An 18,180-nucleotide genomic window follows, 5' to 3' on the forward strand; every position below is an offset into this window, starting at 1 on the left:
AGGCCCGTCTCCGAACCTGCTCTGCATCTCTTTGAAGAAGGAGATTCTGAAGAGAGGGGAGCCTGGATAGATCGATTCAAGAAAATGGAAAATGTTCTACGGATGTGCCAGATAAAAGACACAGGTAAGGAAATGTACGCACGCTACTCCAACTACATCACAGGCACCCCTGAATCAGAGATATTATAAATGCAGCCTTTGTCTCCAGCTGTCTTTAAAGTCAGACTGTATAAAAAATGTACTACTGGACAGGAGGATTCCCAAAAAAGGGATTATTTTAAGAAAATCCAAGCCGAAGTTTGGATTAAGAAACACACATATGATGAATAAACTCCACAGTGCAATAGGGGTGGGTAAAGACTGGGTGTTTATTGAGGATCGAATAATATGGAATGAGATGGAGGGCTTTCTTTTATTAGGGCAGGGACCGTGTAACTACATAAAACCTCCCCAACAAACAAGAAGGTACAAGCAGTTCCCCCCTACACAGGAAGTGCAGCAGCTATGCTGGGGGGACTGTGTGTCCTTTCTATAGAATGCCAGGATTACAAATCTGGATCTATCATAATTATATAAATTTATGAAACTGACAGGAAAACATATTTGTTTTTGGGGGAGTGCCTGTTTTATACATAATTTACACATATACTGGTGTAACAATCACCCCTGCCGCCACTGCAGTAGCTGGGAGGGGGCCCGGAAGGCAGTCCTATATGCAGAGCATTCAATGCATTTTCCCTCTTCTTTGGTATGTATGCGGAGGCATAACTATTGTGGACCTGGCCCCCTTGCAGAGATCTGTTGGTGCCCCTTTTCACCTCGGGGGTCGGGCCGGGAGCTAGGGGGCTTGGTCCTGTACATTGCTATGCAGAGCAGTCAGCACAGCGTATATATTGCCTGCTCCCGATGCACGCATCTCCTCCACTCGCTTCCTGGTTACTTTTCAAGTGCGGGGCACTGTGTGCAGTCAGCCAATCACCAGGTGGGGACTGAAGCTGCATGGTGATTGGCTGGCTGCACACAGTAGACAACCCTTGAAAGTAGTTATGGCAAATGTTATATTTGATTTTAAAGAGGGCTTGGATGCTTTCCTTGCATTGAAATTTGAAGGACATGCATGGCTATATTTATCTGGGAATTCATGGTGGTGTTGATCCAGGGATTTTATCTGACTACCATCTGGAGTCAGGAAGGATTTTTTTTCCCTTTTAGGGCTAATTGGTCCAAGCCTTGTAAGGGTTTTTTCACCTTCTTCTGGATCAACTGAGGGTGCAGACTAGTGTTATACCATATTTTTTGTACTAAAGTATGGCAAAATTGCTGTGCGCAGGGAGTGCACAGCAATTATACCATTACTAGCACAGGGGAACACCAGCAGTTAACCAATATGTGCCATAGCAACAAACGCGTTACCGCAGTAAAGAACTAAGCTATTGGGTTAACGGCTGGTACTCCGTCTGTGCTAGTAATGGTAAAATTGCCGTGCGCTCCCTTTACTGTACTTTTCTGCATCAGGCCTTAAAGGAGTTATCAGGCAAAAAAAAAATGAGTTTCACTTACCTGGGGCTTCTACCAGCCCCATGCAGTCATCCTGTGCCCTCGTAGTCACTCACTGCTGCTCTGGTCCCCCTCCATCAGCTCGTTTAGTTTTTGCCGACCTTGGGGTTGGTAGGCCGCATTGTGTACATTTTTACACATTTCCGCTGGTGCAGGAACATTAACACATACAATTTTTACGAATTATTGGTTAGGCAAAAACTAAACGAGCTGATGGAGGGGGACCAGAACAGCAGTGACTACGAGGGCACAGGGTGGCTGCATGGGGGTGGTAGAAGCCCCAGGTAAGTGAAACTCAACTTTTTTATTTATTTTTTTGCCTGATAACTCCTTTAAGTAACTACTTTGAAGACTGTACATATACATTTATACTCCATTGCGCAGGGGCGTTGCTAGCCCCAAAAATCAGTGGCATTTGCCCCGGATCTATTCTGGGGAGCCCTGGATGTCCCTCAGGCAGAGGCAGCTGTAATGCCTCAATGGCGGGCATGCTGGGAGCTGTGGTGCCATACTTGATGCTGTAATGCCTTTAGTGGGGCATGCAGGGAGCTGTGGCTCTTCTATAGGGGCATGCTGGGAGTTGTGGTCCACTAGAAGGACAGGGAATGTTATGGGGAAACTGACCCTAACCTGGTGGCAGGCCAGCTCGCCCAGAAGAAAGCCAGACTAGCCAGCACAGAAGGCAGGTAACCTTTTTTTATATTAATAGAGAGGGGGCTTCATCTAACATTTTGCTGGGCAGTCCTACTTAGACTGCTGTTAAGTTCATGTAAATTTGGCTCCACCCATGACCACATTCCCATTCTGGTGCATGGCCGCACCCATTTTCCAGCTGGAGTGTCCAAAATGCCCCAAATCTCTTAGGATCCTGGCAATTCCCCTGCCCTTACAGCCAACTCTTTCCCCTTCTTTCTTCTGGTTCCTGCACTCCCTTTGGCTGTTTTTTTTTCTATGCCTCTCCAGGATCCAGAGGCTTCTCCCTCCCAAGGGGAGTACTCTGTAGGGGCACTTTTTCTCTATACAGGTACACTTTAATTAAAAACAGTTATAGTTGCAGACACTTTAATGGGTCTTTATGGGGGCATACATGGAGGTATGGCTCTTTTATGGGGCATGCTGGGAGTTGTGGTGCCTCAGTGGGAGGCCTGTGGGAGCCTGGGAGGGGGTCCACTAGAAGGTCAGGGAATGCTATGGGGGAGCTGCCGGGTAACCTGGCGGCAGGCCAGCCTGCCCAGCAGAAAGTCAGACCAGCCAGCAGAGAAGACAGGTAACTCTGCCTAGTTATGTTTATCATTTTTTTTTCATGTTTTTCATTTTTTTTGTATTAATAGAGAGGGGGCTTCATCCAACATTTTGCTGGGCAGGCCTACTTAGACTGCTGTTAAGTTCATGTAAATTTGGCTCCACTCATAACCACACCCACATTCTGGTGGCGACACACATTTTCCGGCTGAAGTGCTCAAAGTGCCCCGGATCTCTGAGAATCCTAGCAACGCCCCTGCTTATTTGTATGTTTTTGGGATGTGGGCGTAAACTGGGGTCTACAGAGGAAATCCACATAAACACAAGAAGAACATACAACTCCAGATGTGAACTAGGGACCCTAATGCTGTAAAGTAAGAGTGCTATCCACCAATTTTGATCCAGTTTTGTATAACGCCTGAAAAAGAAACTTAATGTTTCAAACGCTTGCAAGAAACTATGTACAGTTAGTCATTAACGGTACTGCCCGGAACAATGGGGTTCATCCACCATAGTATATAGCGCTGAGAAGCGCGCAGTAACTAAAGGAGTGTGTAAATGTAATGCTGCACACTATGCATGCTGCTGGCAAAATAGGATGCGTTCTTAAAGTGGACCTCCTGAGTAAAAATCTACTCAGCAGAACTGAAAAGGCTTGCTTGGTGTTTCTTTAACAGTTTCACAGCATCAGAACTTTGTTTTTCTTACCAAAGCATCATTTTTAGCTAAGCTCCACCCATCAAAGAAAACTGCCCGGGCTTTTTTTCCCTGATGCTGTGCAAAGCATGATGGGATTTCCTATGTGGTTATTCACGTTGCCTAGCAACTGGGAGGGTTGATCAGCACACAGGACAGTTGGAACTGTGTCTCATGCTCCCTGTCACCTCCTTTCAACCAAAAAGATGGCTGCCCTCATGAAATCAAACATTTGCCTGTTCTTTTAAAACAGGTTGGGTAAGAGATTATATTACCTATTTATTTTAATTAATATAACTAATGTAACTTAATGACAGTATTTTTGTTTAGGCTGAAGTTCCTCTTTAAGGTGTGTGCACTCGTTTTAAATTACGTGCGCTAGTGCAGTAACGCTACAGCGATAATTGACTAGCACAGCCACTACTATGTTTATTGACCTTGTGCTCCTCTAGTTACCTTGCGCTCCTCAGCGTGATATACTATAGTGAATCAACCTCAATGTTAGTTGATTTGCCACTAAAGATGACCATACACTTATAGATGGCCACTAGATCGACCATCAGATCCCTCTGATCGAATCTGATTAGAGAGAGATCTGTTAGCTGCCCACACACTATGCACAGATCTTGAATCAATTTTAGCATGAAATCAATTGATAATCTGTGGAGCTGTCTCTGCCATCTGTGCTCCCCCTAGGTGTTGGCAGCATAGCTCTCACCTGTCCCGCCATTGCATGCCCTCCCGTGTCCGGGGGCTTTTCTCCACGCCTCCTCCTCCCTGTGTCTCCTCTCCCTGGCCCATATGCAATTCCATTTTTCATCTGAGCCATGGATGTCTTTCAATGCAAGGAAAGCATCTAAGCCCCCTTTAAATGCAGGTATAGAGTTTGCCATAACGACTTCCTGTGGCAATGCATTCCACATCTTAATCACTCTTACTGTAAAGTACCCTTTCCTAAATAAATGGCTAAAACGTTTTTCCTCCATGCGCAGATCATGTCCTCTAGTCCTTTGAGAAGGCCTAGGGACAAAAAGCTCATCCGCCAAGCTATTATATTGCCCTCTGATGTATTTATACATGTTAATTAGATCTCCTCTAAGGCGTCTTTTCTCTAGACTAAATAAACCCAGTTTATCTAACCTTTCTTGGTATGCGAGACCTTCCGTCCCACGTATCAATTTTGCTGCTCGTCTCTGCACCTGCTCTAAAACCGCAATATCTTTTTTGTAATGTGGTGCCCAGAACTGAATTCCATATTCCAGATGTGGCCTTACTAGAGAGTCAAACAGGGGCAATATTATGCTAGCATCTCGAGTTTTTATTTCCCTTTTAATGCATCCCAAAATTTTGTTAGCTTTAGCTGCAGCGGCTTGGCATTGAGTATGATTATTTAACTTGTTGTCGATGAGTACTCCTAAGTCCTTCTCCAAGTTTAATGTCCCCAACTGTATCCCATTTATTTTGTATGGTGCTAGACCATTGGTATGACCAAAATGCATGACTTTACATTTTTCAACATTGAATTTCATCTGCAATTTATGTGCCCATATAGCCATCATATCCAGATCCTGTTGCAATATGACACTATCTTCCTGAGAGTTGATGATTCTGCACAATTTTGTATCATCTGCCAAAATAGCAACATTGCTCACTACTGCATCTACTAGGTCATTAATAAATAAATTAAAGAGCACTGCACCCAGTACAGACCCCTGTGGGACCCCACTGCTAACAGTCTCCCATTTTGAGTACGATCCATTGACCACAACTCTTTCTTTTCTGTCCATTAGCCAGTTCCCTATCCATGCACACAGACTCTTCCCCAGTCCTTGCATCCTCAACTTTTGCACCAGACTTTTGTGGGGAACAGTGTCGAAGGCCTTTGCAAAGTCCAAGTATATCACATCTGGAGCATTTCCAATATCCATATTAGCATTCACTACCTCATAAAAGCTGAGCATGTTAGTCGAATAGGACCTGTCTTTAGTAAACCCATGTTGATGCTGAGAAATATTATTAAATAATGAGAAAACGTGGGCTGTACGCCAATCCACTGGGACTCTGCCAGTTGAAAGAGAGTCACTAAAGATAAGATAAAGGGGTTTATCTATAACTGAATTTAATTCCTTTAGGACCCGAGGATGCATGCCATCCAGGCCAGGTGCCTTGTCTATTTTTTATTTATTTAGTCTTGCCTTCACGTCTTCCTGCGTTAAGTATTTAATAATACAGTTAGAAGATTGAGACTCTTCTGCCTCTGTAATCTGCAACAGTGCTGTTTCCTTTGTGAAGACAGAAGCAAAGAAAGCATTTAATAACTCTGCCTTACCTTGGTCATCCACCATTGAGTTCCCACCCTCATCCTTTAGGAGTCCTATACAGTCAACCTTTCTTTTTTTAGAGTTGATGTACTTGTAAAACTTTTTTGGGTTAGATTTGATATCCCTAGCGATCTGATTTTCAGCTTCGATCTTTGCCAGCCTAATTTATTTTTTTACAATTTTTATTGCACTCCGTATAGTTGCTTAGTGCAGCCTTAGTCCCCTCCTGTTTTAGGACCTTATAGGCATTCTTTTTCCTCTTCATTTTATCTCTAACCTTTCCATTCATCCATAGAGGCCTTTTTTTATTCCTAGACATTTTGTTTCCATATGGGATATACATACTACAATATTGATTGAAAATACGTTTAAAAGCTTGCCATTTCCCTTCAGTGTCCTCCCCTTGTAGTACATTATCCCAGTTCACCAAACTTAGTGCCTGCCTAACTTGATTGAACTTTGCTTTTCTAAAATTCATAGTTTTAGTGGTCCCACGGCCCCGTGGCCTATCAGTCACCAGATCAAACGTTATCATGTTGTGATCACTATTTCCCAAATGTTCTTGAACCTGCACATTTGATACATTATCTGGTCTATTAGAAATGATCAGATCCAGTAACGCATTCCCCCTAGCTGGTTCCGTTACCATTTGAGTCAAGTAATTGTCCTGTAGTGCTGCCAGAAATCTGCTGATTTTACCAGAATGGGTAGCCTCAATACCCCAGTCAATGTCTGGAAAGTTGAAGTCGCCCATAACTATGACCTCATTTTTACTTGCAGCTTTTTCAATCTGCTGTAGTAATCGCAGTTCTGCAGCTTCATTAATATGAGGTGGTCTGTAGCATACCCCAATAAGCAATTGGCAACTTTTATTTTCACCATGAATATTTACCCAAACGGACACAGGGAGAGCAGACACAGGGAGGAGTGCTGCAGCATGGAGAAAAGACACCGGATGTGGGCCGTCTGGGCAGGTGAGAGTAACTCTGCTGCCAACACCCTGCGTCAGTTGGCACCAAACCAAACGCTGTTAGCGACACATCCCTGACATTCCTGAATTTTCAGTTCGGACAGAAATCAATCAGTCCGGCGTTGCTTGCGGAATCGATTTGTAGCAGATTCGATCACGGTGATCAAATCTGCCGGATATTGATGGGTAAAATCACCAAGTGTATGCAGGGCCGGATTTGAACTCTTTACCGCCCAAGGCCACTGTCAGCGGCCGCCCCCTTTCAGTATAGATAGCCAGATGACCCCCCTCCAGTATAGGTAGCCCATCGACCCTTTCCTCCAGTACACATAGCCAGATGACCCACCCCCCTTCCCTCCAGTATAAGAAGCCAGATTTCCCTTCCCCTCTCTTCCGTATAAATAGGCTGATGACCCCCCTCCCTCAAGTATAGGTAGCCAGCTGACTCTTCCTTTCCCCCTAGTATAGCCTGCTGTCCACCCACCCTTGATCCTGTGGTGCCCTAGGCCATGGCCTATGTGGCCATGAGTGTATGGTCATCTTAATACCAGACCATTCTTTTGTGGCTAACAGGTTAACAAAATAACAGGTTTTGATGACTTCTCTAAATTCTTACTTTCCATTCTCCACAGGTTTAGTAGAAGCAGAAAGAGCCAATCAGATCATACACAAGTACAACCTCATCTATGGCTTGAGCCTGAGCGAAGAGAAGATGGCCGAAGCACTGGGAAAGTTTTGCGCGGGAGATCACATGACTCTGGAGCCCCTGTTGATTTTTCTGAAAGAGTTGTAGAAGAGTTGGAAAGTGTGAGACGGGTTGGCAGCGATGTGAACGTGTCCGCATTGTGTTTACAGCACTTGTCAGTCAGCCCGCGCTGTGCTGTTTGTATAGACGCGTGCTGGATCCGTGGTTTCTCAGAAAGTCGCGTTAAGTGGGGACATATTAGCAATGCAAATGATTTGTCTTGTTTCTCGAAGGGGAGGGGGGGGGGGACATTTGTCTGTGACATGCTGCAAATTGTTGATGTTCTTGATAAAATCTCTCCTTCTCTGTGTGATAACATACTGATCATTATTTTAGGTGAGAATATAACCAGTCTGTGGAATTATAGCAGAACTCCAGAGAAAAATATTCATTTTAAAATAGTTTAGAAAGGGATTAGGACTAGTTTTGGTATTTTTTTTTTTATTGCTATCTTATCTCTACCTGTGAGAATTCCCCTCACTGTCCAGATACAAACGGCCTCAATTCTCTAAAGGCTCATACACATGCTCAACAAAAGTCTTTTAAATGCACAATTATCAAACAACTTTTGTTGTTTAACCACTTCACCTTTTTCACCTTTCAGAGCTTTCATTTGCCAATAGCTTAATTAAAACTAATCACAATGAAATGATCTATATCTTTTTTTTTTCACCACCAATTGGGCTTTTTGGGTACCCAAATTTCCAGCTTCCCCCAGTGGGCAACTATCCTTAATCCCCCCTGGCAAGTAACTATACCCCCCCCCCCGGTTGGCAACTAAGCTGAACCATACGTAGATAACCTTAACCACCCTTGGAGCCCCTTCCTGTTCCTCTCCTGGTCCCGTCGTTCCTGCGCTGGCTACCCCGTTCAAATCTCGTGTTGCGAGAGACTTCAGAAGTCTTCGGGAGACCGAATGCTCACATAGACAAGTGGCTCCGTACTGCTCATGCACGAGATTGCGCGCTTGTGCATGCACCCTCAGGAACCGCCCATCTTCAGGGAGCACTCGGGCCCCCGAAAACTTACAAAGCCTCCCAAGGCAGAAAAGAGCAGTCTCTGACCCATTGGGGGTGACAGTGCAGGAACAAGGGGACCAGAAGAGGAATAGGAAGGCTCTATAGGACCCAGGTCCCAGTGCCGACACTACCATAGAGGCAAAGAGGGCAACTGCCCCAGGGCCCCAGAGCCTGTAGGGGCTCACCAAGGAGTCCCCCCATCTGTTGCTCCCTGCGGTTTCTGCAGAGACTTCAGCAGCGTAGCTTCTCACCCCTCCCAGCGGACACGTTGCTTTGTCAATCTGCGGCTCCATGCCACTTCCATCTTCATCCACTGCTGGTTGCATCTTCTCTGTGACCTGTGGCAGGGGCGTCTCTAGCCATTTTGTCACTCCAGGCGAGAAAACCTGTGGCCCCCGTGTGGTGCCCCCTGATGAAAATAATCGTAACGCAGCAATGTTTCACCGTAAAATAATCGTAACGCAGCAATGTTCCTCCAGAAGATAAAAGTAATGCGGCAATCTTTCACCAGAAAATAACCATAACGCAGCAATGATTCACCATAAAATAATCTTAATGTGGGCATTGTTCACCATAAAATAATTGTAATGTGGGCAGCGTTCACCATAAAATAATCGTAATGTGGGCAGCGTTCACCATAAAATAATTGTAATGTGGGCAGCGTTCACCAGAAAATAATCGTAATGTGGCCAGCATTCACCAGAAAATAATCGTAATGTGGCCAGCATTCACCAGAAAATAATCGCAATGTGGGCAGCGTTCACCAGAAAATAATAGTTATGTGGCCAGCATTCACCAGAAAATAATCGTAAAGTGGGCAGCGTTCACCTAAAAATAATCGTAATGTGGCCAGCGTTCACCAGAAAATAATCGTAATGTGGCCAGCAACGAGAAAATGGAAAAACAATCGAGAGCCCCCGATAGTGTATTATTGGAGATAAGTGATTATAGTGAAATAATAAAGGTTATACTCACAAGTATGGGTTGCCGGGATTAGGCAACCACTTGTATCACAGACGGGGAGATTAGACCTGTCCCCGCTCAGGTTAAGAAGTCGCTCTCTGTGCAGAAAAAAGAGGGGTGTCCACACCCATCCACCAGGTGGATAATCACGTTATAGAAAAACCAGAGGCGCCAATAGGATAAAAATAGTGCCAATTTAAAACCATAAAATTGTGGGTGGCAATGGTGGAATTGCCCACCCTACAAACAACGAAGACCAATTTGTATGGTGAAACAAATTTAATCAATTTAGTACTCCTAATAACAAAACAGTTTGCAACGCGTTTCACGGGACACAAGCCCGCTTCCTCAGGCAAAAACAATTACAAGCAGGAGCAACCCAGCAATAGTCTGAACTGGTTTGGCACCTCCAACGGGTTGCGGGCTTGTGTCCCGTGAAACGCGTTGCAAACTGTTTTGTTATTAGGAGTACTAAATTGATTAAATTTGTTTCACCATACAAATTGGTCTTCGTTGTTTGTAGGGTGGGCAATTCCACCATTGCCACCCACAATTTTATGGTTTTAAATTGGCACTATTTTTATCCTATTGGCGCCTCTGGTTTTTCTATAACGTAATGTGGCCAGCGTTCACCAGAAAATAATCGTAATGTGGCCAGCGTTTACCAGGAAATTATGCTAATTTGGCCAGCGTTCACCAGAAAATAATCGTACTGTGGCCAGCGTTCACCAGAAAATAATCGTAATATGGCCAGCGTTCACCAGGAAATTATGCGATTGTGGGCAGCATTCACCAGGAAATTATGCTAATGTGGCCAGCGTTCACCAGGAAATGATGCTAATGTGGCCAGCGTTCACCAGGAAATTATGCTAATGTGGGCAGCATTCACCAGGAAATTATGCTAATGTGGGCAGCATTCACCAGGAAATTATGCTAATGTGGGCAGCATTTCACTAAAAATGTATAATCACCTTTAAAAACAAAAGCATTTACTCACCTGCAGAAGAGTCGTCTCCCTGGGCGCAGCTTCCCCCGACGGTCTGCAGCAGTGCAGCCAGCCTGTGAAAGTCCCGCGCTGACCTGCAGAGCAGGGCTACGGGAAGACGGCGCCTGAAGCCCTGTACTGGAGACACAAATAGTCTCCAGTACAGGGCTTCGAACGCCATCTTGCCGTAGCCCTGCTCTGCCTGCCGGAAGACTGCAGGCTGGAGCAGGGAGCTGCGGGGATGAACTGGGTTCACCACAGGGGTCGCACAGTTTGGCAGGGGAAGGTGGGCACTCCCCCCCCCCGCAGGGGGCGCCCCTCTCGCACCCGGTGCTCCAGGCCACCATCTGTCCTTGTCTGGTGGCTGGGACACCTCTGACCTGTGGCATGATATTATGTGATGACACGCGTCGGGTCACGGAGGAGATGCGCCCCTGTAAGGATGAAGTCAGGGAGTGCATTGAGCCATGGACTGGCTGATGAGTGTTCAAGTAGTGTAATTTAGAGGTGCACCAATTCCAATAACGTTTCTGCTGAGGTGCACAGGATATATCCTTATTCTCCTCAGATAGAGGACCCTCTTCAAGGGTATATGCGCATCCTGATTGTTTTAAAGAACAAGTGACACCCATGCTAACCTAGGAAAAAAAACCACATATAAGTAGATAAATACTAGTTCTACTTACATAACAGATATATTGCACTGCCCATGTTATGATTCCTGTGAATTTTATAAAGGAAAAGTATAGAATCCTATTCTAGACAGTTTCCATCTTGGTTACTTTTGACCTCCTGACATCATTTCCTCCCTCACTCTTTTTTTCTCCTCTAGCTAATTGTGTATTTGTTACCCGCCTTCTTCCCAGAGTCTTCAGACACTCCCACTGAGGTCTATACTCATCCCACTGAGAGTCTTCAGACACTCCCACTGAGGTCTATACTAGGAAGTGCACAATCTTATGTCATTAGAAGGAGGGGTAAATAAAGGGAAGAGGAGGAATATATTATAGATTAAAAGACCCTCCAGCATGCAACTGTTTGGCAATGGCAATTAAAGTGCTCCTAAGGTATGTGATAACTCCAAACCATAACAGCAGGTAAAGCTTTGACAGTTTTGAATGCAGGACTAGCATTAGCAGTTTGAGTTAAGAGGTTATTATTATTATTATTATTATTATTTATTGTATTTATAAAGCGCCAACATATTATGCAGCGCTGCACAATAGATAAATGGGTTAACATACAAGGTAGAACATACAGGAAACTCCCAACAAAACAAGATCATGCAAATGATGGATAAATGATGGATATATAAATCAGAAAATTCTTTGGAAGCTGGGTGGACACTGCTGTGCAACATATTGTTAAAAGGCAAAAACTGTGAGAAAATATATGTTCAAAACCTATTACTGACTGGTTTTGCATGCACAGTACTACTCAACTTGGGCAACTTGACTGCTGTAGCAGGCCGAATGGCTGAGTGAGGAGGAAGGGCGTGAGGACCACGAGGGACATACAAGCCTACGGTGGCTGGAAGATGCTTCAGGTACCTAAAAGAACAGACTTTAATTTCAGCTCTGGCATCCTTTAATGTTAATCAGCTTTATATAGATAAGTGTTTTGACCACATCATCCTCTTTATGTATGTTGTCTTACTCCAAGCTGTATAGGCTCAGAAGCCAATTAAGCATATTAGGTGATGTGCAGCTCTGTAATGAGAAGGGGTGTGGTCTAATGACATCAACACCCTATATCAGGTGTGCATAATTATTAGGCAACTTCCTTTCCTTTGGCAAAATGGGTCAAAAGGACTTGACAGGCTCAGAAAAGTCAAAAATAGTGAGATATCTTGCAGAGGGATGCAGCACTCCTAAAATTGCAAAGCTTCTGAAGCGTGATCATCGAACAATCAAGCGTTTCATTCAAAATAGTCAACAGGTTTGCAAGAAGCGTGTGGAAAAACCAAGGCGCAAAGTAACTGCCCATGAACTGAGAAAAGTCAAGCGTGCAGCTGCCAAGATGCCACTTGCCACTAGTGTTGGGCGAACAGTGTTCTCCACTGTTCGGGTTCTGCAGAACATCACCCTGTTCGGGTGATGTTCGAGTTCGACCGAACACCTGGTGGTGTTCGGCCAAACCGTTCGGCCATATGGCCGAACTAAGAGCGCATGGCCGAACGTTCCCGAACGTTCGGCTAGCGCTGTGATTGGCCCGAACGGGTCACGTGGTTCGGACCCGAACACGCTCTGATTGGCGAACGGGTCACGTGGTTCGGGTAAATAAATACCCGATCCACGTCATTTCTCCGCCATTTGTCTGTGGGTTTAGCTTTGGGTAGGCAGGCAGGGTAGTTCTCTCTCTAGCCAGGCTAGCCAGGGTCCCCCCAGTCATTGTGTCGCTGCTGGGAACAGTAGTACACCGCTCACCCACACTATATAGCATTGTGTTTACTGCCACTCTGTGTACACCGCTCACCCACCACTGTATAGCATTGTGTTTACTGCCACTCTGTGTCTCTGCTGGGAACAGTAGTACACCGCTCACCCGCCACTGTATAGCATTGTGCTCTGTGTCGCTTCTGGGAATAGTAGTACACCGCTCACCCACCACTGTATAGCATTGTGCTCTGTGTCGCTGCTGGGAACAGTAGTACACCGCTCACCCACCACTGTATAGCATTGTGCTCTGTGTCGCTGCTGGGAATAGTAGTACACCGCTCACCCACCACTGTATAGCATTGTGCTCTGTGTCGCTGCTGGGAATAGTAGTACACCGCTCACCCACCACTGTATAGCATTGTGCTCTGTGTCGCTGCTGGGAATAGTAGTACACCGCTCACCCACCACTGTTTAGCATTGTGCTCTGTGTCGCTGCTGGGAACAGTAGTACACCGCTCACCCACCACTGTATAGCATTGTGCTCTGTGTCGTTGCTGGGAATAGTAGTACACCGCTCACCCACCACTGTATAGCATTGTGCTCTGTGTCGCTGCTGGGATTGGGAATAGTAGTACACCGCTCACCCACCACTGTATAGCATTGTGCTCTGTGTCGCTGCTGGGAACAGTAGTACACCGCTCACCCACCACTGTATAGCATTGTGCTCTGTGTCGCTGCTGGGAATAGTTGTACACCGCTCACCTACCACTGTATAGCATTGTGCTCTGTGTCGCTGCCGGGAACAGTAGTACACCGCTCACCCACCACTGTATAGCATTGTGCTCTGTGTCGCTGCTGGGATTGGGAATAGTAGTACACCGCTCACCCACCACTGTATAGCATTGTGCTCTGTGTCGCTGCTGGGAACAGTAGTACACCGCTCACCCACCACTGTATAGCATTGTGCTCTGTGTCGCTGCTGGGAATAGTAGTACACCGCTCACCCACCACTGTATAGCATTGTGCTCTGTGTCGCTGCTGGGAACAGTAGTACACCGCTCACCCACCACTGTATAGCATTGTGCTCTGTGTCGCTGCTGGGAACAGTAGTACACCGCTCACCCACCACTGTATAGCATTGTGCTCTGTGTCGCTGCTGGGAATAGTAGTACACCGCTCACCCACCACTGTATAGCATTGTGCTCTGTGTCGCTGCTGGGAATAGTAGTACACCTCTCACCCACCACTGTATAGCATTGTGCTCTGTGTCGCTGCTGGAAACAGTAGTACACCGCTCACCCACCACTGTATAGCATTGTGCTCTGTGTCGCTGCTGGGAATAGTAGTACACCGCTCACCCACCACTGTATAGCATTGTGCTCTGTGTCGTTGCTGGGATTGGGAATAGTAGTACACCGCTCACCCACCACTGTATAGCATTGTGCTCTGTGTCGCTGCTGGGAACAGTAGTACACCGCTCACCCACCACTGTATAGCATTGTGCTCTGTGTCGCTGCTGGGAATAGTTGTACACCGCTCACCCACCACTGTATAGCATTGTGCTCTGTGTCGTTGCTGGGAATAGTAGTACACCGCTCACCCACCACTGTATAGCATTGTGCTCTGTGTCGCTGCTGGGATTGGGAATAGTAGTACACCGCTCACCCACCACTGTATAGCATTGTGCTCTGTGTCGCTGCTGGGAACAGTAGTACACCGCTCACCCACCACTGTATAGCATTGTGCTCTGTGTCGCTGCTGGGAATAGTAGTACACCGCTCACCCACCACTGTATAGCATTGTGCTCTGTGTCGCTGCTGGGAACAGTAGTACACCGCTCACCCACCACTGTATAGCATTGTGCTCTGTGTCGCTGCTGGGAACAGTAGTACACCGCTCACCCACCACTGTATAGCATTGTGCTCTGTGTCGCTGCTGGGAATAGTAGTACACCGCTCACCCACCACTGTATAGCATTGTGCTCTGTGTCGCTGCTGGGAATAGTAGTACACCTCTCACCCACCACTGTATAGCATTGTGCTCTGTGTCGCTGCTGGAAACAGTAGTACACCGCTCACCCACCACTGTATAGCATTGTGCTCTGTGTCGCTGCTGGGAATAGTAGTACACCGCTCACCCACCACTGTATAGCATTGTGCTCTGTGTCGTTGCTGGGAATAGTAGTACACCGCTCACCCACCACTATATAGCATTTCTGTACTGCCTCTGTACTGCTGCCAGTCAGCGTGTACTTTAAGGATAAGTGAAATGAAGAAGAAATCCTGTGAAAGAGGGAGGGGCAAGGGAAGAGGCGTTTCCCCTGACGGTTCACGTACAGGCCACAGTGGAGCACCGAAGAAAACCCACTCAATACCGCCCATGTTGTCCAGGAAATCAACCCTCACAAATCCAAAAGAACAGGACCAGATAATTAATTGGATGACCTCTCAAGCGTCCAGCAGTGGGTTAAGCAGCACCAGCACATCACGCACGAGGTCCGAGTCCTCAGCCAGTTACAAGGAGCCAGTGGGCACAAAGCTGACACAACCGGCAGCGACACCACGCACACAACTGCCAAATAACCAGTCCGAAGAATTTCCTCAGGACACAATGGGGTATTCGCAGGAGCTATTCCCAGCCCAACAAACTTCCACCTTTCAAAGGTCAATGGAACAGCCAGAAATGTTGTGCCCGGATTCACAACCATTTACTGTGGGAAATGCACCACGCACTGAAATGCAAGGCGAGTCCGAGGACTTTGAAACCCAAATCCCAGAGCAAGTTGGGCAGGAGGAGTTTCAATTGCAGGAGGTTGGCCGAGAAGATCTGGAAGACGACGCTGGAGTGAGCTGCGCAGAGGTTGTTCTGGGGAGCTCTACTCCATGGCGGCGGCCCACAATCACATATGACGAGTTTGAGGAGATGGAAGAGGAGGGTTTGGACAATGTGGACACAGACCCAGATTTTGTATGTGAAGGAGAACATCGCTGTCGTAGCAGCACAGATGAGTCTGTTGAAGAACCAACCTTGTGCCACAAGGTAGGCGGCGCGAAATTTCAGGCACCACAAGCGTGGATGTTCAAGTGAGACGCAAAAGAGGCGCAAACAGAAATCGCCAGCAAGGCAGGTGCTCCAAAGTCTGGCCTTTCTTTGAAGACTGCAGTGAGGATGGTACCATGGTGATTTGCAAGGTGTGCAAGACCCGCCTGAGCAGGGGAAAAAATATTAACAACCTCTCCACCACCAGCATGACCCGCCACATGGTATCCAAACATGCCACTCTGTGGGCAAACGCGGCAGGACAGGGTACCAGCAACACTGCCTCCCTTGGGGTCACCAGACTCACCACCAGACCCTCCTCAGCAGCAGCAGTAGCCCAGCCATTGCGTGGTTCACAACAACATTCACAAACATCAGACGACGCTGACACTGTCACTTTCCGGAATAGTGCTCTTGAGGTCTCCCAGTCTTCATCAAACACAACAACCAACAGCCCTTCAGTGTGCAGCCCTACGGTTCAGTTGTCTGTCTCGGAGATGTTTGAGCGCAAGAGGAAATTGCCAGCAAATGACCCCCGGGCCGTGGCACTAACAGCCAGCATAGCCAAGCTTCTGGCCTGCGAAATGCTGCCATATCGAGTGGTGGAGACAAACAGCTTCAAGGGCATGATGTCACTGGCCATCCCACGTTACGTGGTTCCCAGCCGCTACCACTTTGCGCGCTCTGCAGTGCCTGAGTTGCATGAGCACGTGGTCAGCAAAATAACCCGAAGCTTGAAGAATGCCGTTGCCTGCAAGGTTCACCCCACCACTGACACCTGGACGAGTGCGTTCGGCCAGGGTCGATACATCTCCCTTACCGCGCACTGGGTGAACCTTGTGCAGCCTGGCAGCGATTCCTCACCTGCTACGGCGCGGGTGTTGCCCACGCCGCAAACAGCTGCACCGCCGTCCCTCCCACTGGATAACAACAGCAGCACCTACCTCTCTGACTCCTTCTCCTCCAACGCATCTCAAAGCTGTACCTCATCCGGAAACGCTAACCCAGCAGCAGTAGGATCGTGGAAGCAGTGCAGCACAGCTGTTGGCATGCGTCAGCAAGCGTTGCTGAAGCTGATCTGCCTTGGGGATAAGCAGCACACAGGGGAGGAAATTTGGAGGGGAATAAAGGAACAGACGGATTTGTGGCTGGCACCGCTGGACCTGAAACCGGGCATGGTTGTGTGTGATAATGGGAGTAATCTCATTCGCGCTTTAAGGTTGGCTAAGCTGACACACATCCCTTGCTTGGCGCACGTGATGAACCTAGTAGTTCAGCGGTTCCTGAGGACATACCCAGGCGTGGCCGATCTTCTGTTGAAGGTGCGATGAGTGGCCAAACATTGTAGAAATTCCAGTACTGCTTCGGGGGCACTCGCTAAGATGCAGGAGCGCTTCAATCTCCCCCACCATCGCTTGCTGTGTGATGTCCCTACGCGCTGGAATTCTACGCTGCACATGCTAGCCCGCTTTTGCGAGCAGAAGAGTGCAGTGGTCCAGTACATGACGGCGCAGTACCGAGGCGCATCCGGACAGCTGCCAAGCTTCTGTGGATCCGATTGGGCCAACATGTTGGACCTCTGCCAAGTCCTCCAAAATTTGGAGCAATCCACGTTGCTTGTTGTGAGCAGTGACAACTCTTCAGTCAGCATTACCATACCACTGCTGTGTTTACTGAAGAAGTCAATGTTGAAAATCAAGGAAACAGCTGTCATGATGCAACTGGGGGAATCTGAAGGAGAAAACGATCAGCGTGATGATACCAACATCAGGCCATCTGCTTTAGGAAACGCTGGCCCCAGCAGCTATGACAAAGAAGAGGAGGAGGAACAGCTGGAGTTGGAGCAGGAATTTCATGCCACCACTGACGAGGGCCAGAGCGGTGCACGTTGGACTTCCACAATTCAGGGCGAATGGTCAGCAGAAGCAGACCAGGAAGAAGGTGACGACTATGATGCATCACAACTATCACAACGCTCACAAGAGGATGATGAGGATTCTGGCAGGACTCTGGCACACATGGCTCAATTCATGCTAGACTGCATTGAACGCGACCCACGCATTGTGCGCATTCTGGACAACACCAATTACTGGGTTTATACCCTTCTGGATCCACGGTACAAACACAATGTTCCAAAACTGCTTGAAGAAAGAGTCAGACAGGTCAAAATGGAAGAATACCAGCAGGCCCTTGTGGAGACTTTAGAGAGGAGATTGACATCCTCCCCCTCCTCTAGCCAGTTGTACGCCGACAGACTGACTTCCG

At 47.3% G+C, this 18,180-nt stretch overlaps 1 protein-coding gene across 3 annotated transcripts in view; it reads left to right on the forward strand.

Annotated features, from left to right (window-relative positions):
- Nucleotides 1-7,735, forward strand: part of C6H1orf87 (chromosome 6 C1orf87 homolog) — a 40,699-nt gene extending 32,964 nt beyond the window's left edge. For all 3 annotated transcript variants that reach the window (XM_068242494.1, XM_068242493.1, XM_068242495.1), the window contains 2 exons: nucleotides 1-124; nucleotides 7,419-7,735. The exon at nucleotides 1-124 is cut by the window's left edge and continues 72 nt beyond it. In XM_068242494.1, coding sequence (XP_068098595.1) covers nucleotides 1-124; nucleotides 7,419-7,579 — 285 coding nt within the window. In that variant the 3' untranslated portion in view covers nucleotides 7,580-7,735. The remainder of the gene's footprint in view (nucleotides 125-7,418) is intronic.
- Nucleotides 7,736-18,180: the final 10,445 nt, after the last annotated feature.

The sequence above is a fragment of the Hyperolius riggenbachi genome, chromosome 6 (genome assembly GCF_040937935.1).
Source record: "Hyperolius riggenbachi isolate aHypRig1 chromosome 6, aHypRig1.pri, whole genome shotgun sequence".
In the NCBI taxonomy this organism is placed as follows: domain Eukaryota; kingdom Metazoa; phylum Chordata; class Amphibia; order Anura; family Hyperoliidae; genus Hyperolius; species Hyperolius riggenbachi.